General features: G+C 40.5%; 1 protein-coding gene across 4 annotated transcripts in view; it reads left to right on the top strand.

Moving 5' to 3' along the window:
• The window catches only part of FBXO34 (F-box protein 34), a 138,564-nt gene that overhangs the window by 43,095 nt on the left and 71,445 nt on the right, over positions 1-24,024 (top strand). The window contains exon 2 of one of the 4 annotated variants that reach the window (XM_072761627.1): positions 1,375-1,443. Coding sequence is in view for 1 of the 4 variants with exons in the window: in XM_072761625.1 (XP_072617726.1) it covers positions 13,104-13,267 (164 nt within the window). In the remaining 3 variants the exon portion in view is untranslated. Of the gene's footprint in view, positions 1-1,374; positions 1,444-13,095; positions 13,268-13,502; positions 13,708-13,892; positions 14,039-24,024 lie in introns of those variants that run through there. The other 3 variants (XM_072761625.1, XM_026000646.2, XM_072761626.1) reach the window with 3 other exon arrangements.

The raw sequence follows: 24,024 nt of genomic DNA on the forward strand, positions 1-24,024 counted from the left end.
GAAAAACAAATCCACCTCATCAAGTTTGAACTCTTATCCTCTGGGACTTCTCTCCCCCAAGGCAGTAAAGATCAGTAAGTGAAAAAATTATAGACTGTCTTTCACAGACTTTTCACAGCTGGACATCCTAAGTATACTTAGGTGTTACTAGCTCTTCTTACCAAGGAGTAATAATTATCACAGAATAGTCTCTTTATGTTGGATGCTGCTTTGACATAGGTCTCTGATACTAACTCGTTTTAAATAAGTGGTGACTTTTTTTTAAATAAGATTTTTAAACCTAGGCAAGATAAAAGGTTTTAACTATTCAGCTTTTTTTTAGAGTTTTTCTGGGTAAATATAGAGTAACATTATGTTTGAAATTTATCTGAAGCACAGGGGTCAAGAGCTGGGTACTTGGTGTGGTGGCCAGAGACAATGGCTTTGCCACAGCTCTATTAAAGACACATAACGGAATCTTGTGGGTTTCTCTATATATATGCCTTGGCTCCTAGCATCCTCCACTGTGCTTAGTCATTGAGTGGTACTGCTCTGTAATAGATTAGCCATGTATTTCTGTGCTTTCTTTGTGTGCAGATCTGGAGGGTATGGAACCAAACACAAATTCCTTAATGGAATTTAATAAACTTTTAAAAGATTTTGTTTATTCATGAAAGACACACATACAGAGAGGCAGAGAAATAGGCAGAGGGAGAATCCTCACGGGGATCCTGATGCAGGATTTGATCCCAGGACCCCGGGATCACAATTTGAGCTGAAGGCAGATGCTCAACCACTGAGCCACCCAGGCACCCTGTAATTTAATAATTTTTAAGAAATCCACATCATTTATCTTTTTAAAAAAGATTTTATTTATTTGAGAGAGAGAAAGCATAAGTATGGGGGATGGAAGGGCGGAGGGAGAGAGAGAAGCAGGCTCCCTTGAATCAGATCTCAATCCCAGGACTCTGGGATCGTGACCTGAGCTGAAGGCAGATAAGTAACCTACTGAGCCACCAACGGGCCCCTCATATCATTTATCTTTGACAGTGTGCCAAATTGCAGTCCAATCCAGGATAAAGCCCAATGTGTTAACTTATGACATCAAGCTCTCTAGAGAACCTGTAAGTAGTTTCACCTTTGAGAAGGCACTGAGGGAACGTGAGCCTTTGGAAGGACAAGCAAGATTCACTCCAGCAGCATTCCAGCCACAAAGACCAGTTAACTACTCAGGAAAGATCACAGAGCTCAGACCTATGACCATTGAGGAGTGTCATGTGCTTTAAATTAGTTCCACTTCTTAAAATTGACAGGATTGGTGATTCAAATATCATTGCACTAGTGAAAAATACCTCTCTGAATATTTTGACATAGTAAATGAAATTTTTCTCCTAGATCATTCATCTATTCTCTGATTCAGTAAATCTACAGTATGTGTCCTTAAAGAGCTCACACAAGGAGAAGGTAAGCTCCATACATAAATTACATTAAAATATCTTAAGTGCAGAATGCTTGGCTGGTTTAGTCAGTGGAATTCTTTTTTTTAGGATGTATTTATTTGAGAGAGAGAGAGAAAGAGCTGGGGGAGGGGCAAAGGAAGAGGGAGAAAGTTTTTAGGTGTAGAGCCCATGTGGGACTCAATCCCTCAACCTGAACTGAAACCAAGAATCAGATGCTTAACTGACTTTGCCACCCAGGCACCCCAAGGAACATGTGACTTTTGATCTTGGAGTTGTGAGTTTGAGCCCGATGTTGGTTGTAGAGATTATTTAAAACTATAATCTTTAAAAATATAAAATAAAAATAGGGACACCTAGGTGGCTAGTTGGTTAAGTGACTTTGGATCTCAGGGCCCTGCAATCGAGCCCTGGTTCCGGCTCCATGCTCAACAAGGTGTCTGCTTATCTCTCTCCCTCTCCCCCTGCTTGAGCTCTCTCTCTCTCTCTCTCTCTCTCTCAAATAATAAATAAGGGGATCCCTGGGTGGCTCGGCAGTTTAGTGCCTGCCTTTGGCCCAGGGTGTGATCCTGGAGCCCTGGGATCAAGTCCCGCCTCAGGCTTCCTGCATGGAGCCTGCTTCTCCCTCTGCCTCTCTCTCTCTCTCTGTCTCTCTCTCTCTCTCTCTGTCTCTCTCTCTCTGTGTCTCTCATGAATAAATAAATAAAATCTTTAAAAAAATAATAATAAATAAAATCTTTTTTTTTTTTTTAATGTCAGGGTGCCTGGTTAAGCATCTGCCTTCAGCTCAGATCATTATCTCAGGTCCCAGGATCAAGCCCCATGTCGGGCTCCCTGCTTGGCAGAGAGTCTGCTTCTTCTTCTCCCTCTGCCCGCATGTAGCTCATGTTCTCTCTCTCAAATAAAGTCTAAAAAAAAGTTTTTTAAATAAAATATCTAATGTTTAACAGCAAAAGTGGAACAAAGTGCCATGAGATCATATGTGATGGGGATGAGTAGTTTTGTTTACTTATAGAGAAAAAGTCATAAGGCTGATGATATTGTAGTAGGCAGATAACATGTTTGTGTGAACTATGGTGTTTGCCTCTTCTCTGGACAACTTGATAGCTCTCTTTATATAAGAACAATATTGGAAACACAAAAAATGAAAATTACCAATTTCATTCATCTTATGCTTCGTATAGCTTTTTGAAGGAAGAAAGGCTTAGCCAATAATTGAAGAACATTTTTTCTGTGATGTACCAAGGGCTTCTATTATCAGAGCACAACTTCCTCCTCAAAGCAGGAAATTGGGAATCAGATACGACAATATCCAGAATAATACATATGTGAAAACATATTTAGGACACTTTTGAGACGTATTTAGTGAACTTAAGAACAGGACTATTACCACACATATTCATCACACATTGATTTTATTCAGAGTGGAGGTTTACAGCTTTGCTGAGACTAGAAATGTAAAAAAGATAATGCATGTTGTCGTGTGAAAGTAGCCTCTGAGTAGCAGAGCATGAAGGAAATGACTCACAAGGGGAGAAGGTTCAAACCTACAGTCAGGATGCAGATGCTTGCATGATAGTATGTAAGGGTCAGGGAGCGTCTCATCAAGAAGAGTCTTCTCTTCAGCTAGTGATGCCTATAAACATCAAGCTGTCTGGTAAGAAAGTCAAGAAATAAGGGAGGCATAGTAGGCACAGAGACAGAGAGAAAGAAAGTGTGCAGAAAGCTAGAGAAGTGTAGCAACAGTAAAGGCAACATATGGCAAAAGCCGTGGGAGCAGTGGAGCCTTAAGAAGCAGGTAATCGGAGTGTGGAAATGTTGGCTCTGGAGTACCTCTGAACAAGGAGGAACAATCAGATGACTCCTCCTGTTATCTACCCCTTTGAAGGCACCCTTTGGCTTTGTTGATGAGAGGGACATCTAGAAAAAGGACAGAATAGACTCAATATACTTTAATAGTACATGTATGTGTTACTCTTCAGATCTTGCTGAAGGCACACACACACGAAATTACGTGCAGATCAGCCGTCTCAGACAGGGGTAAGAGGGGAGGTGTCGGGAGGTATCAGTGGGATGCTGTTAGAGTAACAAACAGTAGAGTGCTGTAACAGAACATGTGCTGTGGGCATCCAAAAGAAGCCAAACCACTGTACATGTTTCCAAGGAAAATCTGGTTCAAGTACATTACTTAATTGATAAAATGATTTTTGCAAGGAAATGCTGTAACTGAGCTCTGTGCTTCTTGAAAAGTGTCTTTGGTATTTCAAGGCAAGAAAAAGCATAGCTATACTTGGTAGAAAATGTCAGCAAATCCTAAAACTGCAGAATAAGTTAGCGGCTTTTTTTAAAGAACTCAATTCTGAGCAAAATCTATCCCTTGGACCATATTAGTAAGCTGATGTAACTAGGTTATTTTAGCCAAAGCGTCTCTCCTTTGCTCTAGCAGGTGCCTACAAATGAGGTATATCGAGCTTAGGAAGCAAAAGGACAGACTGGCTAGTCTTAATGCAGACAGGCCCCCTCCAATTATATTCTAATGATTGGAAAATGTCATTTTCTTAAAGATTACAAAGTGTCATATGAATTCTATTCCTTTATTTAAAGAATACGAACATATTCATTAACAATGATTCTGTTCCCACTGATTTCTATCTACTTCTGATATGGCTGGTTTAATATTATCCTGAGATCATGGTAAAACAAAATTATTTTATAGCAGACTATTGTAGAGCTTGCTCCCAAAGAAGGTTAGTGTCTCCACCTACCATTTATATATATATATATATATATATATATATATATATATATATATATATAATGTGAATGAAGATGTTTTCAGCTACTTTCCTATAAAATAAGTGACTTCAATAGTAATAGAATTGATTATCTCATCTAACAAGAAGACTCAAGGATTGGTTAAGTCAGAGATGCAATGATGGCATCTAGGAGGCGGTTACTCCCACTTTTCTGCTTGGCTATCCTCTTATCTTCTCTTCAGCTGACAATTCTCATGGTCCCAAGATAGCAATTGCAGTACCAGACATTACACACAGACACAATGACATCTAGCAGCACATGAGGGACTATTTCTTTTTGTATGTTTCTCTCTCTCATTGTTGATAAATAGGGTTCTACTTAGGAAAGTAATGCTTTGCGATAAGAAATAAATATCCCCCTGGACAGCCTGGGTGGCTCAGTGGTTTAGCACTGCGTTTGGTCTGGGGCATGATCCTGGAGACCCGGGCTCGAGTCCCATATCAGGCTCCCTGCATGGAGGCTGCTTCTCCCTCTACCTGTGTCTCTGCCTCTTTCTCTGTGTGTCTCTCATGAATAAATAAAAATCTTAAAAAAAAAAGAGAGAGAAAGAAATATCCTCCTTATATAAAGGAAGGGAGAAGAAATATGTGGGAAATATCAGGAAGGGAGACAGAACATAAAGACTCCTAACTCTGGGAAACGAACTAGGGGTGGTGGAAGGGGAGGAGGGCGGGGGGGTGGGGGGGAATGGGTGACGGGCACTGAGGGGGACACTTGACGGGATGAGCACTGGGTGTTTTTCTGTATGTTGGTAAATCGAACACCAATAAAAATTAATTTATTAAAAAAAAGAAATATCCTCCTTTGTTTAAAAGATTTTATTTATTTATTTGAGAGAGAGAGCACAAGCAGGGGAGGGTCAGAGGGAAAGGGAGAAACAGGCTTCCACTGAGCAGGGAGCCCGACGAGGGGCTTAATCCCAGGAACCTGAGCTGAAGGCAGACGCTTAACCAACTGAGCCACCCAGGCACCCTGAATATCTTCCTTTAATGGTAAGAAAAACCTTTTCCAGAAGTATATCAGTAGATTTCCCATTGCATTTTATTAGCTAGATCTGCATCACACACCCATGCCTGAGCCACTCACTGACAAGGAGATTGGGACCACGTTGATTATCTTAGAGCAAGGTCTCTCAACCTTGCCATTACTGGCATTTTGGGAGAAACAATTCTTTGTTGTGGGGGAGCAGCAGGACTGTACATTATAGGATATTGAGCAGCATCTCTGGCCTTTCCCTACTAGATGCCAATAGCACTTCTCCCAAGATGATCAGCAATGTCTCCAGATACTGCTGAATGTACCCTGGGAAACAAAGTCAATCAATCACCCCCACTGAGAACCGCTAGCTTATGTCAATCATAACTCACTCCATGGGTCTGGACTCACCTCCCCTGAAGCACAAAGAAGGACTGAGATCAGAATTCTGTTAACAGGGGATCCCTGGGTGGCTCAGCAGTTTAGCGCCTGCCTTTGGCCCAGGGTGCGATCCTGGAGTCCCAGGATCAAGTCCCACGTTGGGCTCCAGGCACGGAGCTTGTTTCTCTCTGCCTGTGTTTCTGCCTCTCTCTCTCTCTCTATGTCTATCATGAATGAATGAATAAATAAAATCTTTAAAAAAAGAAAAAAAAAGAATTCTGTTAACAAGGAAGGAAAGGGAATTGCTATTTGAGCGGTAGTCAGTGGGCAGAGACACCCCACCCCCTTTTTCTTTCTTGCCATTTTTCAACAAACAGATTAGGGACTTACTGAAAATATGAAAGATACATGAGTTATCTGGTACTACTCAAAGAATGCTAGTTCCTGTCTAAATGCCAAGTGGATAACACAAATCTTTATGACCAATTGGTAATCTAGAAAATATAATCAAGGAAAATGCGTATTGAAGCACCCAAATCATGACTAGTTGGTTAGTTGGCTTCTATAGCGTTCAAATGTTCCTACTTTTGGTCATGTTCTTGCAGCACTACCTTAGATTCTCCATTAACTCAGTTCCTGTTTTAATGTATAAAACTTTCTGCTCTTGCAATTTTTATTTGTCCTCCATTGGTAATGAACACTTGTATCCTGGATTAAATTGTTTGGTGAGAAAAAGTATGAATATTTTTATTAATTCAACATCCATCTATTAAGTACCTTTTTTTTTTTAACTTTTTTTTATTTATTTATGATAGTCACAGAGAAGCAGAGACACAGGCAGAGGGAGAAGCAGGCTCCATGCACTGGGAGCCCGACGTGGGATTCGATCCCGGGTCTCCAGGATCGCGCCCTGGGCCAAAGGCGGGCGCCAAACCGCTGCGCCACCCAGGGATCCCTATTAAGTACCTTTCAGCCGGCATGGGTACTATGAAGGAAAGTAACAAGGCTGGGGATGCCTGAGTGGTTCAGTTAGTTAAGTAGCTGCCTTTGGCTCAGGTCATGATCTCAGGGTCCTGGGATCAAGCCCCATGGTGGGAGGGTCCCTGCTCAATGGGGAGCCTGCTTCTCCCTTTCCCTCTGCCACTCCCCACCCCCACCCTGTCAAATAAATAAAATCCTAAAAAAGAAGAAAGTGACGAGGCTGAAATACTACATTGGAGAGAGAAAGCTCTTTAAGTAACATTTCAGCCAAGCCAAGGGGAAGCACTGGGAGAGGCTGAGAAAGGGGACATGTCTGATTATATGATGGGCTATTCCTGATTTTATACTAAGATCAGGAAAAAGAACTGATGGACTTGGAGATGGTGTGTGTGTGAGAGATGAACTGCTTTCCTTTTGCCTGTTGTGTTTCTGTATTTGGAATATAGCATGATTCTCGGCTGGGTTTAATTTCTTTGGTGCTATAATAATTTGTGGGCTATGCAAACCTTCATTCTGCTTTTGTGATTTTTTTTCCCCTTTCCATTTCTTAAGGCAGCATTGTTACTTGGCTTTAAGTTTCTCAAGCACAGCTTAGACCTCCTGGTTCTCTAAGAAGCCCCAACTTCTAGCTTTAGACCTGAGGTCCCCACATGAGGGGCTTCGGGCTGTAGGTCTATGGCCTTATTGGGACCATGGCCTTTGGTCTTCCTCCACTGGCTGTGAAGAGAGCAACTCCTGGGGAAAATCCCACTAGGAAAATGCTTCTAGGAGCAGTGAGATCCCTCTATTTTTTCTGCCCCACTTTCAAGAACCTCTTCCATCTCTCATAACTGCAGGAATTAAACCATTCTTAATATAGATCACTGCTGCCCTTGCAGAAAAACATTTCTAGGACTTAAAAAGAGATCATTGAACCATTACTTACTAAGTAACTTCTAAATGTCAGGCACTGGGCTTGGCATTAGGATATAGTAACCAATAAAGCTCAGTCTCTGTTCTTTTGAAGCTGCCCCTCTGCAGGGGGCTAAAACAAACAAACAAACAAACAAACACAAACAAACAAACAAACAAACCTAGTATAATTACTGTTGCAAATTTTTGTGAAAAGATGGCTAGGGAAGTCTTGGTTTGAAGAGGCTCTAGCCACCTCCTTATGTCACCCAGAAGGAAAATAAATAAAATCTAAGTAAAAATGACTTGCTAGGCAAATGGACTTTAAGTGCCCCAGTTTACCTCTTTCTTCCTCCAAAGACCTTCCTGAATATAAATTCTGGTGCATCTAGTGCTCTGTGGAGACTTTAAGCCAATACCTAAGATTGTATCAGGGCTAACCATTTGCAAAAAGAGGAGAGGGAACTTTTAGGCTCAGGGAGAAGGCCCAGAGGTCTTAAGATGGAAAAGAGATTGCCTGACTTGATAGAGTAGCTAACAAAATGCTTTCATTGTTTCCTGCTGAACTGCAGTACTTGGATTTAGTGGACTACATAGAGATTTTAAATAGAGGAATATCAGGAATATACACGTTGTTGCTTATATATAGATTTCTTGTAAAAAATCAAACATTAAGAAGGGGCTTGGCAACTGTTATGGCCAGATATCAAACCAACCCAAGTGTTAATTATGATGATCAGAATGTGAAGAGTTTGGGAGGGATTGTCTCTTTTACATGCATCAGGAAGTGAGATACACAGAGAAATTGCTGTGGACCAGTGGACCATTGGGTTGGTGTTGTAGAAACCATCATCTGAAAGGTCAAAGGGGATTGAAAACAATGAGAGCTTCTAAGGGCAATATCATAGGGAAAGGAGAACTTGGGACCTTAATTGGGTTTTGCCATGGCATTTCACTGGATGGTATCAGTCATCAACCTGCATTTCTTTTACTTCCTTTTATAAAGTAAGTTAATCTAAAGGACTTTTTAGAAGAAATTAAAATTTAAAAAATCCTGTGTATCCATCAATATATCTTTTTCTCCCCCTGTAAAATTTTAGCTTTTATCAGATTTTCATGGGGCCACAATCCAAAAAAAAGTAGTATGATTTTCTGATTTTAATGCTTATTTAACTTTATGTATGTTCTCACAATCCACATTTAGATTATGAGATATACTCATCTTTTGGCATCTTTTGCTGCCTTTGTCTCTCTGTTTCTCTTTAGTTGTCCTTTATCATGAATGAAGTTATTTCTCATGGTGAGTAGACTCTGCCCCAGGTTCCAATTGCCACCACCAGGCTTCATAGGTGCAATATAGGTTCAGGGCATTAAGCATGCTCCAGTGACGTTTTTCTAGGCCTATTTAAGTGAATGCCTTAACTTGGTAAACTTGAAAGCCCTTTCACTTTTCTTTTCTCTTCCTTTTTTTTTTGAGAGGCAGGGAGAGAGTGGGAGTAGGAGGTGGTGGGGTGCTGGGGAGGGCCAGGGGAGGATGAGAGAGAGAATCTTAAGCAGGCTGCATGCCCAGCATAGAACCCAACACAGGGCTCTATCTCACGATCCTGAGATCGTGACCTGAGCCGAAATTAAGAGTTGGACACTTAACTGAGCCATCCAGGCACCCTTCTTTTTTCTTATTTAAGCTTTCCAATAATACAGTCAAGTTGGTAGGGAAAGGCATTCTCACATCCAGTAACCTAATTCTACTAAAGATGGACCTAGATGCAAAGTCTAATGGAGTCTTACTTACTCCTGCTTTCCTTTTTACTACAGTGGAGGATATAGATTTGGTTAAGGATGCAGAGTTTGGGGATGTGGAGGAAGATGAGATAGTGTTTTTTCCTTTGGAGGTAGGGGTGAGCTTATTAAGGAATAAGTGGATGGTTCTTTTTTTTTTTTTTTTCTGAGCAGAGAGGAGTAATGAAACCAAATCTATACAAACAAGCCTGTTCGATTTTTTGCTGGTTTGACATAAGTTTTAATCATTTATAGAATAACCAAAGTTGTATAGTACATATATTTAGGACTTTGCTGCTGCTGTGCCATTTCAGGCCACCTTAATCTTGTTCCTCTTTCAGCTCCTTATCAGTCCTGTCACCTCACTGTGCCACATTGATGCCTATTCCCTCCTGAGAGCTTGTTACAGGGTCTGTGGCCTGAAGCATTGCACTGGCTCTGGTGGCTTTGTTTTTGGATCATTCCTACTATTGTGTAAATGGAGAAATAGAATCAGGGAAAGACTTGCCTAAAATGGTTTCACTGCCTCCTTACCTTGTTTTATTTCCCCCTAACTAGTGCTATTCAAAGTGTGGCCCACTGGCCAGCTTTAGAACTAGTCTCTGATAAGAACAGAAACTAAGAAGGAGCTCTTGGGTGGCTCAGTTGGTTAAGCATCTGACTCTTGATCTCAGGGTCATGAGTTCTAGCCCCATGTTGGGCTCCATGCTGGATGTGGAGATTACTTAGAAGATCTTTGAAGAACAGAAATTGAGAGTAAGAGCTTTAGAAATTTTATTGGCAATTTGACAATAATTTTATGTGTGTTGAGTTTAATAATAAAGAATTTGGGCTTTTGTCTTTTGTAATTTTCATTTTTTCTAGTAGTTTTATTACATTTACAAACCAGTCAGTTTGTATTAAGAAAAAAACCAAACTGGCCCTTAACCACAGTCTGAGAAACACTCAGAATTAGACCAAAGACTCTAATAGGACTTTTGACAATGAGAATATGCTATCTACATGCAAAGCATTGTCATTTCAGTTTAATATCTCTGTCATTGAAACTTTGTAGTGTCAATGTCTTTAACTCATCTGAAATTCCCCCAAATGATACAGTGACATGGTGAAAATGCTGGAATCTTTGCTAAGTTTGGCTCTATGTCACCTGTACAATCCTGGTCAAACAGTTTAAGTCTTTGAACCTCGGCCTCCTCATTTGTAATAACAACAATACTCACCTCAGAGAGGTGTTTTTCTGATTAAATGGAAGAATGTATGTAATACACAGAATAGTGCCTGGGTCAAACATTGTAAATGGAATAAATGTTGGATATTAATGAGCTGCAGTAAACACTATTATAAAATGGAGATCATTTGTCTATCATAAGAAAAGTACAGATTAACATGTTATAATTATCTGTTAAACATTTAAGCAATATCAAGTACAAGATCTTTTGGTGGATACTGGGATATAATCCTTGTCCTCTAGCAGTTTAGAACTTAGCAGAGGATCTTAAATACACACATGGAAGATGTGTATGGAGTAAAATAAAGGCTATAGGGGGGTTTTTCCTATGGCCTAGGAAATTCCTAAATTAATGAGGGAAATTAATTTTTTTATTCTTCTAAGAAAGCAAGAATTGTTTTTTTTTTTTTAAGATTTTATTTATTTGAGAGAGAGAGAGAAAGAGAGACAGAGTGACAGAAGAAGAGGGAGAAGCAGACTTCCTGCTGAGCAGGGAGCCCAATGTGGGACTTGATCCCGGACCCGAGCTGAAGGTAGACACTTAACCAACTGAGCCACCCAGGCATCATAAGTGAGAGGTTTTATTTATTTTTTATTTTTAAAAAGATTTTATTTATTTATTCATGAGAGACAGAGAGAGAAAGAGACAGAGACATAGGCAGAGGGAGAAACAGGCTCCATGCAGGGAGCCTGACGTGGAATTCGATCCCAGGACTCTAGGATCATGCCCTGGGCCGAAGGCAGGCCCCAAACCGCTGAGCCACCCAGGGATCCCAAGTGAGAGGTTTTAAAGACAGTTTTTGTGATGAACTTAAAAGGATAGGATTGATGTTTTAGAACTTTGAGTCCAGTATGACACAGAGAAGTTTCAAATGATCATGATGTATTAAGCTAACATTGGTTGGGTATTAAATCAGATATACACTTTGATGTCAATATGTATAGTCTCATTCCCTTCCCAATTTTTATTAAAATTATGTGTATAGATAAAGGCCTAGATGGAGAAGTTAAATGATTATTTCTTGGTGGTGAGATTATGGTAAATATTTGTTTTCCTTATTCTTTTAATTCAAAAAAAATTTTTTTCATATTCAAGGTTTTATACATACGTATTTTATGAGAGTTTTATAATTGGACAAAACTACTTTTTAAAGGGCTGGCTCAAATCAAAGCTGCTAATTTAAGTATAACTTAGTGGAACCTTTAAAAAACTATTTTGGCAGTTTGTATTAATAACTATAAATGTATGGATACACTTTCACCTAGTGATTCCATTTCTGGGTATTTATCTTTAAAGATCTGCTGCATTCATGAGAATGTCCTGTGACTTCTCTGTCATGGCAAAGAAAGAAGGGAATAGGTTCTGTCCAAGAATAGAGATTTCAGTAAAATGTCGGTGTCTTACTTAAAATAATTTTATTCAGCTATTAAAATGCCTAGGAAAAAAAGAAAAAATAATAAAATGCCTAGGAAGCTTATTTGAAATATAAAAAGTACTTCTATGTGTGGAAAAACAGGAACCCACACTGTGTGCACTCTGTGATGACAACATTGTAAAACAAATATGCACGGGACGAGCAGTCTAGAAATAACCCTGGATGCTGACAGTGGCCGTGTTTGCGTGAAGCAGTTTTTATTGTCCTCATGGTTTACTATGCGGTTAAAATTATTATTATTATTATTATTTTTATTTTGCCATGAAAGCAAATGATCATTTTATATTTTATTTTAAAGATTTTATTAATTTATTTTTAAAGATTTATTTATTTATTTATTTATTTATTTATTTATTTATTTATTTATTTATTTATTTATTTATTTATTTATTTATTTATTTATTTATGAGAGACACAGAGGTAGAAGCAGGCTCCATGCAGGGAGCCCGATGTGGGAACCCAGGATCATGCCCTGGGCCAAGGGCAGGCATTAAACCGCTGAGCCATCCAGGGATCCCGCAAATGATCATTTTAAAGCCTGGGTATAAAAAAAGTTTCATCACCGGCACTGTGATTTGAAAGCACTAAATAAATTAGTAAAGCATTAAGAACCGAATTCTCTATTCCTTTACCAATGCAATTCCTTGACAAAGCTCTACAAAATCCCTTCCCAGGAAGCTGATTCCTTAGGCTTCTACAGACCACATTTTTGAGACTGTCCACCTGCGAAGTTCATCCATGTGCTAGAAACAAATGACAGAAGGGACGCTCTCCTTTCCTAAGGGAGACCTCTCAGGTCCCGCCTTCCCGGCTGGTGGCAGGACCCAAACTGGAGGCCGAGGCTACGAGGGTATCTGGTGGGCTCCAACTGCAGACCCAGCCAGGAGCGCGCCGACTGTGCTGCCTGCGGGCTGGACGCTGGCGTTGCTCCCCTGCTGGCCCGCCCGGCTTGACGCCCTCCGCGGCCGCCCGACCCCCAGCGTCCGCTCCGCTCCACCACCTGGCGGGGCCGGCGGATTTTCACCCTTTTTAAGTCCCTCGCTCTTTGCGTCCCCAGCGCCCGGAGTACTGCGGAATGCCCGGCAGGGGTCGCTGCAACCCCCGCGGTGCCGGCGGCCCCGCCCCCGGCCAACCGTCGATTGGGCCGGCGCGTGACGTCACGGCGTTTTAGCCAAACAAATGGGTTTCGGGGCGAGCGTTGGGCTCCGCCGCGCCGCGCTGGGCGCTCGGTCCGCCTCAGCGGTGGGGAGCGAGCCAGGCCTCCCGCCGCCGCCGCCGCCGCAGCCGCCGCCGCATCGGGGTGTGCAGCCCCGGGCCAGGCCCCGGGCGGGGCAGGAGCGCAGGTGGGTCGCGGCCGCGGTAGGGCGTGGCGTGAGGGCTGCGCGGGCCGGGTCCTGCGGCGGCGGCCACCGTGGCCGCTCCCCGCCCCCTCCCGCCGTCTGCCGCGCTCCCGGGGCGCCGCGCCGCGCCGGGCGGGTGGGGGTGGGGGCGGGGGCGCCGGCGCCGGCCGCGGGTCTAGGGCAGGGGCCGCAGGCAGGGGCCGGGCGCTGGGCGCCCCCGCGGGCCACGGAGGTCGAGCGGGCCGGCAGGCGGCAGCCGCTTTCCCGGCCCGGGCTGCAGCTCCCGAGGTCGCGGATAGGCCGTGAGGAGGCACTGGACCGGCCCGGCTCACCTCGGTGCCCCGCGGCCGAGGAGCCGGTCGGGCGCGGGGGGGGCGGGGGGCGCCTCGCCTGGTCGCGCCCGCCTGGGCTCGGCCGCCCTGCCCTCTCCCGCCCTGTTGCAGGTGAGCTGACGCCTGCCCTTAACCTCCCGCGGGGACCGGGCAGCACCGGGGGCTGCGCGCCCCCCCGGCCTCCCGGCAGGCGCGGGTCGACCGCGGGTCGGCCCCGGGCAGCGATGAGGTCATAGTGCTTTGGGGCCGCGTGTGTGTGACGTCAGGGGCTTCCAGGCGATGGGCTGTGATGTCACAGCAGGCCCCGGCGGGGACCTTGGCGCGCGGAAGGGCGGGGAGGACCGGGAGAGGAGAGGAGAGAAAGGAAGTTGAGTCTCGTACCGACGCCTGGAATCGCAGCGGATTTGAATCGAAAGTGGTTCGGTATCAGCATTTCGCAGTGGTAATAATTTGTCAAGTTGTTTAACTTCCTTTCAAACGAGCATTGTTAGTACAGTTCAATATAAGACACGTTTGATTTAGAAAAATCGAAGTCATTAAGCCCGGAGGTTTGGGTGGCGGTGGGGGTGGGGTGGGGTGGGGGTTGGGGGTTTAAATGCCTTTCTAGAAGCTGATCTCATAGTTTGATGGTTTGTGATTGGAATTGCTGAAGAAATAGAACCCAGTCGGTGCTGATAATTCAGTTTGCCTTACTCTTTTTTTTTTTTTTTTGTTACACAATCTTGAAATTATATACAGTATCTGCATTTTTATTAGAGAGTGGCTAGGAAGAGACAGAAGGGATCTTAAATGAACTTTTTCTGTTGTGGAAGGGCGGGGAGGGAGGTTTGAATTAATTTCACTAGTTTAACTAGGTTGTCCTTGTCCTGTGCTATCATGGATGATTGAGGGTTTTCTATGGTTATAATTCATCAACACGCCATTTTTTTGTTTGTTTGTTTGTTTGTTTGTTTTTGTTGTTGTTGTTGCTTTCCTGCTAAGACTGGGCAATGACAGTAACATATCCCAAGACTGCTTGTCTGGACCGGTAACTGAAATTTTGTGTGTTGCTTTCAAATATGAAGCTAGCAGAATTTCATTAAAGTGTCTTGCCTGTGAATGTTGTTTTTCTTTCAGAGCTTTCAAACCAGATCAGTCCAGCCCAGAAAAGAAGCTAGTCACTTGGCATTACTGACCCTCTTTGGGTATTTCAGCATATCAATATAATTTATTCCTCTTTGTAGGATTACTTAAATAGAATCTAGTTTGAAAGCCTTGAAATTGAAGCATATTTACAATTTAGGGTCTTCAGCTGGAAGCTTGGGTAGGACTCCTCAGCCTTCCTCATTGACCTTGATTTGTATTGGTAGTTTTTTTTTTTTTTTTTTTTTGTATTGGTAGTTTTTTTTGTGTTGTTAATACTCTGTCTTCTCCATTTGCTCTTTAAAAGTGATCGATAAGGTATTGCCTCCCTGGATTTTGCACCAACATGCTGGTGGAAGTTATGTTGTGTATGTTAACACAGGAAATGAAAGGAAAAATTTACTTTTGTATTTGACTGGAAGTTCACAAAAGAAGGCTTTCTTAGAAATCTCGTTTTGATCCTTGCTCACCATACCTTGGAAATTTGACAACATTGTGTGTACTACTGAAAATTATGTTTTTCTTTTAAGAAATAAGGAATTTACATGTTGACAATGTTGATTGAAGGCTCTGAGGACAGAATTTGAGCCTTTATGTCTTCAAGACTGATAGTTACAGAGTTAAGGTAAAACTGCTGATATTGAGGGTGTTAGTCAACCTACTCTAAGAGGCAAGGATCATGGCAAGATACTATGTAATGAAATTGAAGGAGGTTCAGAAGGACACTTGCATGTGTCTTTTCCAAGTAACCTTTCTGGGGCACCTATGTGGCTCTGGGTAAATTGTGTTTATGGGAAGGGATGAAAATCTAACTAAATGTGAGTTGAAAGACATATAAATGATGAAAATAAAATAGCTCCTCCCTGGCAGTGTTTCCCCCCCTCTATTTTGTTTAGTAGTTACGATTTTTTTTTTTCCTAATGGAAAATGAGATAATAGGTGGAGAATAATGTCTTTTGTGTATTCTGATGTGATTGAGGAACAATGACAGGTATAAAAAAGTCAGCTTATGTAAACAGTTGTATAACTAACAAGGCATAACTCTTCTGAAACATTTTTACAGCTTGTTTCTACCTTTGGCAGGATATTTTTCTACCCAGGCCTTGCCAGTTTTGGGTCTGGGAAGTAGCTCTTACTTTTTATAAATGGGAATTTATTTGAAGTCGGGTTTATTATTTTAACATATTTTGTTATCTTATTCAGTTACCACATTTGAAAGGACTGAATCATTCATTAGTGATTATATCCATCTTTCTGACAGCTAAAGCAAATATGAAGAATGAGAGTGCTGTATTTCATGAATTTTCCAAAATCTTTGGATATGCTTATTGGATTGATTCTATTAACATGTAGAATATAAATTCTTAAAACTTCTACTTTATTTTCTGAACTTAAATTTATGCTTAGTTTAATTCGGACAGTTTTGATATTCTAGTAAGCCTTAATCTTGTTTTAATATTTGTTGGGAGAGAACATACCAATCATTAGGGACATCGTTTAGTGTTATCTTCCAAAATTTGCAGCTGTTTAGAACCAGACACTTGAGGGACGCTACTGTGATATAATGAATGCCTTCGTTGTTAAGTCATGTGTGACAAAGGCAAAATTCAGCAAGTGCATAACCTACAGTTCTTTGGAAGCAGCAACAAAAAGAGAGCTGATTAACTTCAGAAGCATTTAGGTTGTCTTGAAATTGAATTTCTAATGACAGACATTCTTTATCCTTATAAAATTTAACTTCTCTGTGTGCATGATTATGGTATTTTGAAGCTGATGAACATACTGTATCATCTAGGGAAGTTTCTTAAAACTCGCTGAAGGAATTTATCAACTTTTCATTTCCAACTCCATCTTCTGGTTAGCTCTCCACAGAGGAAACTCCTGATCGCCTCCATTTAAGTATTCAACTTCACGTTTTTTACCCTCAGGACAATGTAGGTATAAATACAAAACTAAGGGATCCCTGGGTGGCGCAGTGGTTTAGCGCCTGCCTTTGGCCCAGGGCGCGATCCTGGAGACCCAGGATCGAATCCCACGTCGGGCTCCCGGTGCATGGGGCCTGCTTCTCCCTCTGCCTGTGTCTCTGCCTCCCTCTCTCTCTCTCTCTCTGTGTGACTATCATAAAAAATAAATAAATAAATAAATAAATAAATACAAAACTAAGCATTAATATGTGTGATTAAATATTATTAAATGTTGTTGTAAGGCATGGGTTTCATTCATCTAACAGACATTTTTTGAGTACCTTTGTACCAGGTACTCAGCCAGGGGCTGTGACATTCAGATAAATTGTCCTTGCTGCAAGGATCCTTGACCTTTGTTTTAATATTCCCTTGCCATGGAGAGCCATGGGTTTGAGGAGCCAGATTTGGACCAAGAGGGTGAACCATTTATGTTATGCCAAACTGGGATAACATTGACCTCATCTGAAGGTCAGTTTAAGGAGATATTTAGAAACTCAGGTGAAAAGAATGGGAAACATTATCATACAAGCAAAGGGTCTAGATTCCACAGATTTGTATTACTCTAAAATGAATGGAGCTTAGTGAGTGAGCACTTTTGAGTCCAGAACGAGCACTCAAGGCCAGAACTAGTCTGTGTAAGTAGTCTAAAATTAGAGCTAGAGCAAGAAGGTAGAATCTAGACATTTCACTCTGAGGCATATATGTATACCTTCTTTTTCTTCTCTAAGGTTGTTCCTTTTATTTTGTTACTGTTTTTATTCCTTTCCTTTTTTTTTTTTTTTTTTAAGATTTTATTTATTTATCCATGAGAGACACAGAGAGATGCAGAGACAGAAGCAGAGGGAGAAGCAGGCTCCATGCAGGGAGCCCAATGTGGGACTCGATCGCGAGTCTCCACCATCACGCCCTGGGCTGAAGGTGGTACCAAACTGCTGAGCCACCCAGGATGCCATTCATTTCTTTTCTTTTCTTTCTTTTTTTTTTTTTTCATTTCTTTTCTTGACAAACCTACAAAATATGTGAGCCTCTCACAGCCTTCATTTCCACTTTTTGCTTTCTTTCCCTGACATTTTATTATGAAAAGTTTTAATCACAGAAAAGTTGCAAGAATTCTTTTTAGAACAGTAGAATATCTAAGTGCATACAAACCTAGATTCTATAATTTATAGTTCGTATTTTGCCATATGTACTTACATATCCATCATCCTAACCTCCATCTCTCTTCCTCCATTCATCAATCCATCTTCTATTTAGTTGTATTTCATAGTCAGTATATTTTACCCCAAATACTTCAGTGTGCCCATCATGAGCTATTTGTTTACTTTTTTTTTTTTTTTTTAAGAGAGTGAGCTTGAGAGTGCATGAATGGGGGAGTGGGGTGCAGGCAAAGGAAGAGAGAGAGAGAGAATTTCAGACCCCACACAGGGCTTGATGTCACAACCCTGATATCATGACCTGAGCTAAAATCAACAGTCAGACGCTTAACTGACTGAGTCCCCAGGCACCTCTGTTTACTTTTTTTTTTTTTTATGTAAAATTTATATACAGCAAAATGGAGTGAGTACTGAGTGACACTCAGTTTGTGAAAAGCTAAACACAGATTCCCTTAATGTAACAGTCAAGTCTTTTACAATTTTGCTCTTTCTGTGCAAAGACCATAGGTATTGTTTTAGTTTCCTGAGATAGAAACTATTGAAATCAATTGTACCATTTAGATTTTTATGTCTTGGATATAACGGAAAATCAAATTTACTAGCTTACAGTATTGAAAAGTCTAAAGGTGAAGCTTGATCCACTTGTACTTAATGTGATCAGAATCTCATCTTTCTTTTTTCCTTTATTTAATGAGCTCTGCTTCTGCTGTGTTTGTCCCTTTGTGGTCCGAGCATGTTTGTCAGCAGTGCAGGCTCTAGGTCCTAATTCCATCAAATCCAGAAGGGAAGGATAGTGCCTCAACAGAAGCTGTAGGCAGGGCTCTTGACCTTTGTTCCTTCATCCTTGGGCAGTCTGAAGTCTATAGGACCCCTTTCCTGAGTGTTTTATTTTAATTTTTTGAAAAAACAGTTAAGTGTAACACTATTTCACCAGTGGCCCTCAAGGCCACCCAGCCTCATCCCACCTCATGGAGGGAGTGGATCACCAGTGGCCTCCCACTTACTCTACACCTCATGTCACTTCATCATGCCAAACTAGAGTCAAGCTCAACGGGATCTTCTTTCCATGTTCCTTTGGCTGTGGTGTTGCTGGATAGTAGGTAGGGACAGTAGGAATCTTGTTTGTGTGCATCACTAATTTTTAGTTGGTGAGGCATTTGGCTACCTTAAGAGAATCATAGTTACTCCCACCATTAACCCAGTCTTCATTGAATTTCTTCACTTTGACATTTAGAGCACTGGGCAGAAATCACATTGTGTCAACACTCAACAAGGAGCTTCATAGTTATTTTTAAATAAAGTACATAGGTCTGCAAAGAGCAGTTATAAAATTTTTTTTTTAAAGATTTTATTTATTTGAGAGCAGGAGAGAGCAGAGTAAGAGGGAGGGGCAGGGAGAGAAGCAGCCTGCCCGCCGAGCAGGGAGCCTGATGCGGTGCTCCATCCTAGGACCCTGGGATCATGACCTGAGCGGAAGGTAGATGCTTAAGTGACTGAGCCACCCAGCAGCCCCCAATATATATATATATTTAATGTACTTCTTTGTTAAGTAATAAGATTTAGTATGGGTCTAATAATTTCCAAGTAGTGATGAACATTGTCACTATTTGTAAGCGTCTGCAACCAGTGACAATGTGATAGGAAATCTGTGATTTTTGCTGGTGGCAAAGTGACTGGGTATTAATTAATTTTGTGGTCCTTTACTGAATTCACAAAAGAATGACATGCTAAATTTCTGTTAAAATCAGTGAAGTTTAAGATATCCTTCACCCCTTCATTTGAGCATACAGACACCCTGAGTTCTATACCTAAACTTTTTGGGGGCGGATCTGTGTGCTTCACTTAAGAAGTATAAGCTAGGAGAGTTTCTCTTCCTAGAGAAACTTCCTAGAAGTATAAGCTAGGAGAGATTCTCTTCCTTCTCTTCCCAGGAGCCTCCTGGACAATGTTTTCATGTATTGACTTTGGGTTATATTGACATTTCTGAACCAACAACTAAGGCTAGATAAGACTTGGTAACTGGTTTAGCCAGCCTGGGCCTACCCCTGCAGCTGAGGTTGGGGTCATTGCTACCTAAACAGCATGATGGCTTAGCCTTTTTTTTCTTTGAGGGAAATTCAGAGGCTACTGGATGCTAAGTAGCAAATAGTAGATGTTTATTATGTGATCCTTAATTCATCCCCTCTCCTTTGCTCCTATAGTCAACCAGTTATTAAATTTTAGTGATTCTTTAATTTGGATATATCTTTCCCTTGATTAGTCTCTCTCTCTCTCTCTCTTTTTTTTTTTTTTGATTAGTCTCTTTACTAACATCCTAAGCCTCCCATGTGGAGCATATGGGATAGCCTATTAGGTTGTAGAAAGAAAAGTATTAGAACTTCTGGTTACTTTTTTCATTATTTTAGTGTTTATTTTTGTTTTTGTTTTATGCTGTATGTAAAATACAGAAGTTTGGTGGTACACACATATATGTAAAATTTAGAAGTATATACATTTATGTAGGTATATGTTAAAATTGTTTAAATCATGGGAATGGGAAGGTCAGAGAAGTTGAGATAACTGTAGAGCAGTGCTGTTCAATAGAAATATAATGTGAGGGACACCTGAGTGGCTCAGTGGTTCAGTGTCTGCCTTTGGCTTACGTGATCCTGGAGTCCGGGGATCAAGTCCCATGTCGGGCTTCCTGCATGGAGCCTGCTTCTTCCTCTACGTGTGTCTCTGCCTCTCTCTCTCTCTCTCTCTCTCTCTCTGTCTCTCATGAATAAATAAATAAAATCTTAAAAAAAATATAATGTGAACCGTATGTAGTTTAAAATTTTCTAGATTACATTAAAATGGTCAAAAGAAACTGCCGAAAATAATTTTAATCATGTTATTTAACATAATATATCCCAGATGGCATGATTTCAATATGTAATCAATATAAAAATTATTGAAATAGTTTACATTTATTTTTTCATGCAGTCTGAAATTTGATGTTCGTTTTACATGTAAATTTCATATTAGTTCAGATAGGTGATATCTCAGATGCTCAAGAACCAGATGTGACTAGTGGCTTCTGTATTGGATAACACAGATCTAGACGAATGATCATTCTGGGTTTAGATTTCTGTAATTCTCTGTGGTTTTATAAATCCATTATTTACTCTCTTCAGTCTTTTTGTACACTTGCTGGGTTAATTGAACAAAAATCCCACTGGGATTTTACTTTCCTGTGTCACATTTTAAATTTTTTTTTTTTAATTTTTTTATTTATTTATGATAGGCACACAGTAAGAGAGAGAGAAGCAGAGACATAGGCAGAGGGAGAAGCAGGCTCCATGCACCGGGAGCCCGACGTGGGATTCGATCCCGGGTCTCCAGGATTGCGCCCTGGGCCAAAGGCAGGCGCCAAACCGCTGCGCCACCCAGGGATCCCCCTGTGTCACATTTTAAAGTAGCTTTTAACACTTTATAAGGTGGTTCATACCATCTTTCTTCTTCACATGTTTCTGGGACTGCCTACAATAATCCTGGGGTTCAGTTAGGTAGTTTCCTCAGCTGTGCCTTCCCTTTTTATTTCTCCAAATGGTATCATCCGTTATGAGGAGCCTGTTCCTATAAAACCTCTTTGGACCCTCCAGTCTCTCTACAATAGATTTCCTGAGCTCCCACTGTGTGTATTGAATACTCAGTCACTTAGCACTTTAGCACTTCATCATACACCATAGTTTGTTGTTACTGTTTCATAAATATTATTAGTCTTATCTCTCTTACTGAATTCTAAGCTTCATATCTTGTTTCCAAATTGTTTTTTATTTTTATTTTTATTTTTATTTTTATTTTTATTTTTATTTATTTATTCATGAGAGACACAGAGAGAGAGAGGGGCAGAGACACAGGCTGAGGGAGAAGCAGGCTCCATGCAGGGAGCCCGATGTGGGACTGGATCCTGGGAGTCCAGGATCATGCCCTGGGCCAAAGGCAGACACTTTAACCGCTGAGCCACCCAGGCATCCCTTGTTTCCAAATTTAGATATATAGTTAAAGGCTTAGTTCTACATCTAGTGTGGGACTCAAACTCACAACCCTGAGATCAAGAGTCACGTGTTCCTCCGACTGAGCCAGCCAGGCACTCCTTTCCCCCCTCATCTTAAGGGGGAATTTAAATTTGTAACTTTAAATTTTTTGAAATTCTGTTTTGTTTTCTACTCTGCTGGTTAACTTAGACTCTACCTTTCTAGCAAATTCGGTTGTAGGAGTTTGTATATTGAAGAATTCATTTGGTTCTGGAAAATGAAAGAATTTAATTTTACAAACTAATCTGCTTGAAGCTGTATGATCACTCTTGGAACTACAGGAGGGAATTATTGATTAGATGGAGTTTCTGAAGATGAAATTTGAGTTTGACAAGAAAGTCTCAAAGAACACATTTGCTCTATTGTCTAGGAACCAAGAGTGGCAAACTTGTTCCTAAGTAGGCCAAGAGATTTTATTTCAAGTTCAGTCATCAAGATTATTCTCTGGAGGTTTGTGGTACTTTCTGCACACTACACTTTAGTAGTCCTAGGGGATAGGTTTCTCTAGTTCAGGCAATCTTCTAGAATAAGAACTCTATCATCCATTACAGTGTTTCAGCTCATTTGGAATACCACAAAAAGGACTATGAAAATGGATCCTAAAAATAAGTCTAAAGAAAATCATATATAGCTTTATGTTTTAGGAATCTTAGCTTTCATTTGATATTTTCTTTGCCTCTGTTATATTTAACATATTATATGGTTATCTTGTTAAAATAGCTATAAACCGACATTTTTAACTTGAGGAATTTCAAGGCCTATTTGTTTACTAAAAAAAGTACAATATGTTTTAGATGTCAGGCGTTATGTTAAGCACCTTGGTTAACTTCCGTCACTTTTTCTCTTAGCACTATCTTATAAATCTTCTATATACTCATTGGCAAATAGCAATCTTTAAGAATATATACTTTTGTCTTCTTGTTTAACACCTTGTGAGTTTTTCCTCTCTTTTGGCAAATATTAAGTAAAATTGTTTTTGTTTGACGATTTACTAAGATACATTAACTTCTGGAAAGTTCACCTTTTTTTTTTTTTTTAAATTAGCAGGAGGTTGTAAGTATTCCTAAAATTATAAAACATAACTTTACATGCAGGTTGCATATATTTGTAAGACTATGTAGTATAAAATATTTTTACACTTAAAAATTATAGTTATAAAACATTTTAGAACTATTGATTTTTTTTTTTTTTTTAAGATTTTATTTATTCATTCATGAGAGACCCAGAGAAAGAGAGAGGGAGAAGCAGGCTCCATGCAGGGAGCCCGATGTGGGACTCTGTCCTGGGACTCCAGGATCATACCCTGGGCCAAAGGCAGGTGCTAAACCACCGAGCCACCCAGGGATCCCCAGAGCTATTGATTTAAAAAAAAAAAAAAAATGGTGGTCTTAAAATTTAAGTGAAAACGTAAGCCAGGATTAGTAATTGTTTTATTTGTGAATTGAAAAAATTATTTTGTTTTTTTCCCTTCTTTATTTAATCTAGGGGCTTAGGTTCTGTATTACATACAAATGTTCTCATAACCCAAAATATTCTTGGATATATTACCAAAAAATTACATAATTCTTAGTGTAGTTATCTTGTTTTACTTTGAGAATCTACCTTATCTATCCTGCTTAAGTTTTAATTATCCTCTTTTAGTAGAGAATGAGGAGTTGTAAAGCTTTTAAGAATTGTTCCTTTATGAATATCTCATGGATTTCACCTTCTTTTAAGGGACATAAAGACAAGGGTAGCATGCTTCTTTAAAATATGTAATTAATTTTGAAGATTAAAATTTGTTTGCCAGCTTATTTGTTGGGACTACTTAAATATTATTATGATTTTATTTTATTAAAGATCTGTTTACGTGCCCCCAGTGTTTCTGAGGATTTCTTTTACCAAACACTTGTTGAATTTTTCTCTTGTATAATGGCTCTGGTTTAAATACACGTTGCCTCTTGACCACAATCATATAATTCAGTGGGAATTCCTTTAAAAGTCTTTTTTTATTTTTTATTTTTATTTATGATAATCACAGAGAGAGAGAGAGAGAGAGAGAGAGAGGCAGAGAGAGAAGCAGGCTCCATGCACCGGGAGCCCGACATGGGACTCGACATGGGACTCGACATGGGACTCGACATGGGACTC

Source organism: Vulpes vulpes, chromosome 6 (assembly GCF_048418805.1).
Source record: "Vulpes vulpes isolate BD-2025 chromosome 6, VulVul3, whole genome shotgun sequence".
NCBI classification, from domain to species: Eukaryota; Metazoa; Chordata; class Mammalia; order Carnivora; family Canidae; genus Vulpes; species Vulpes vulpes.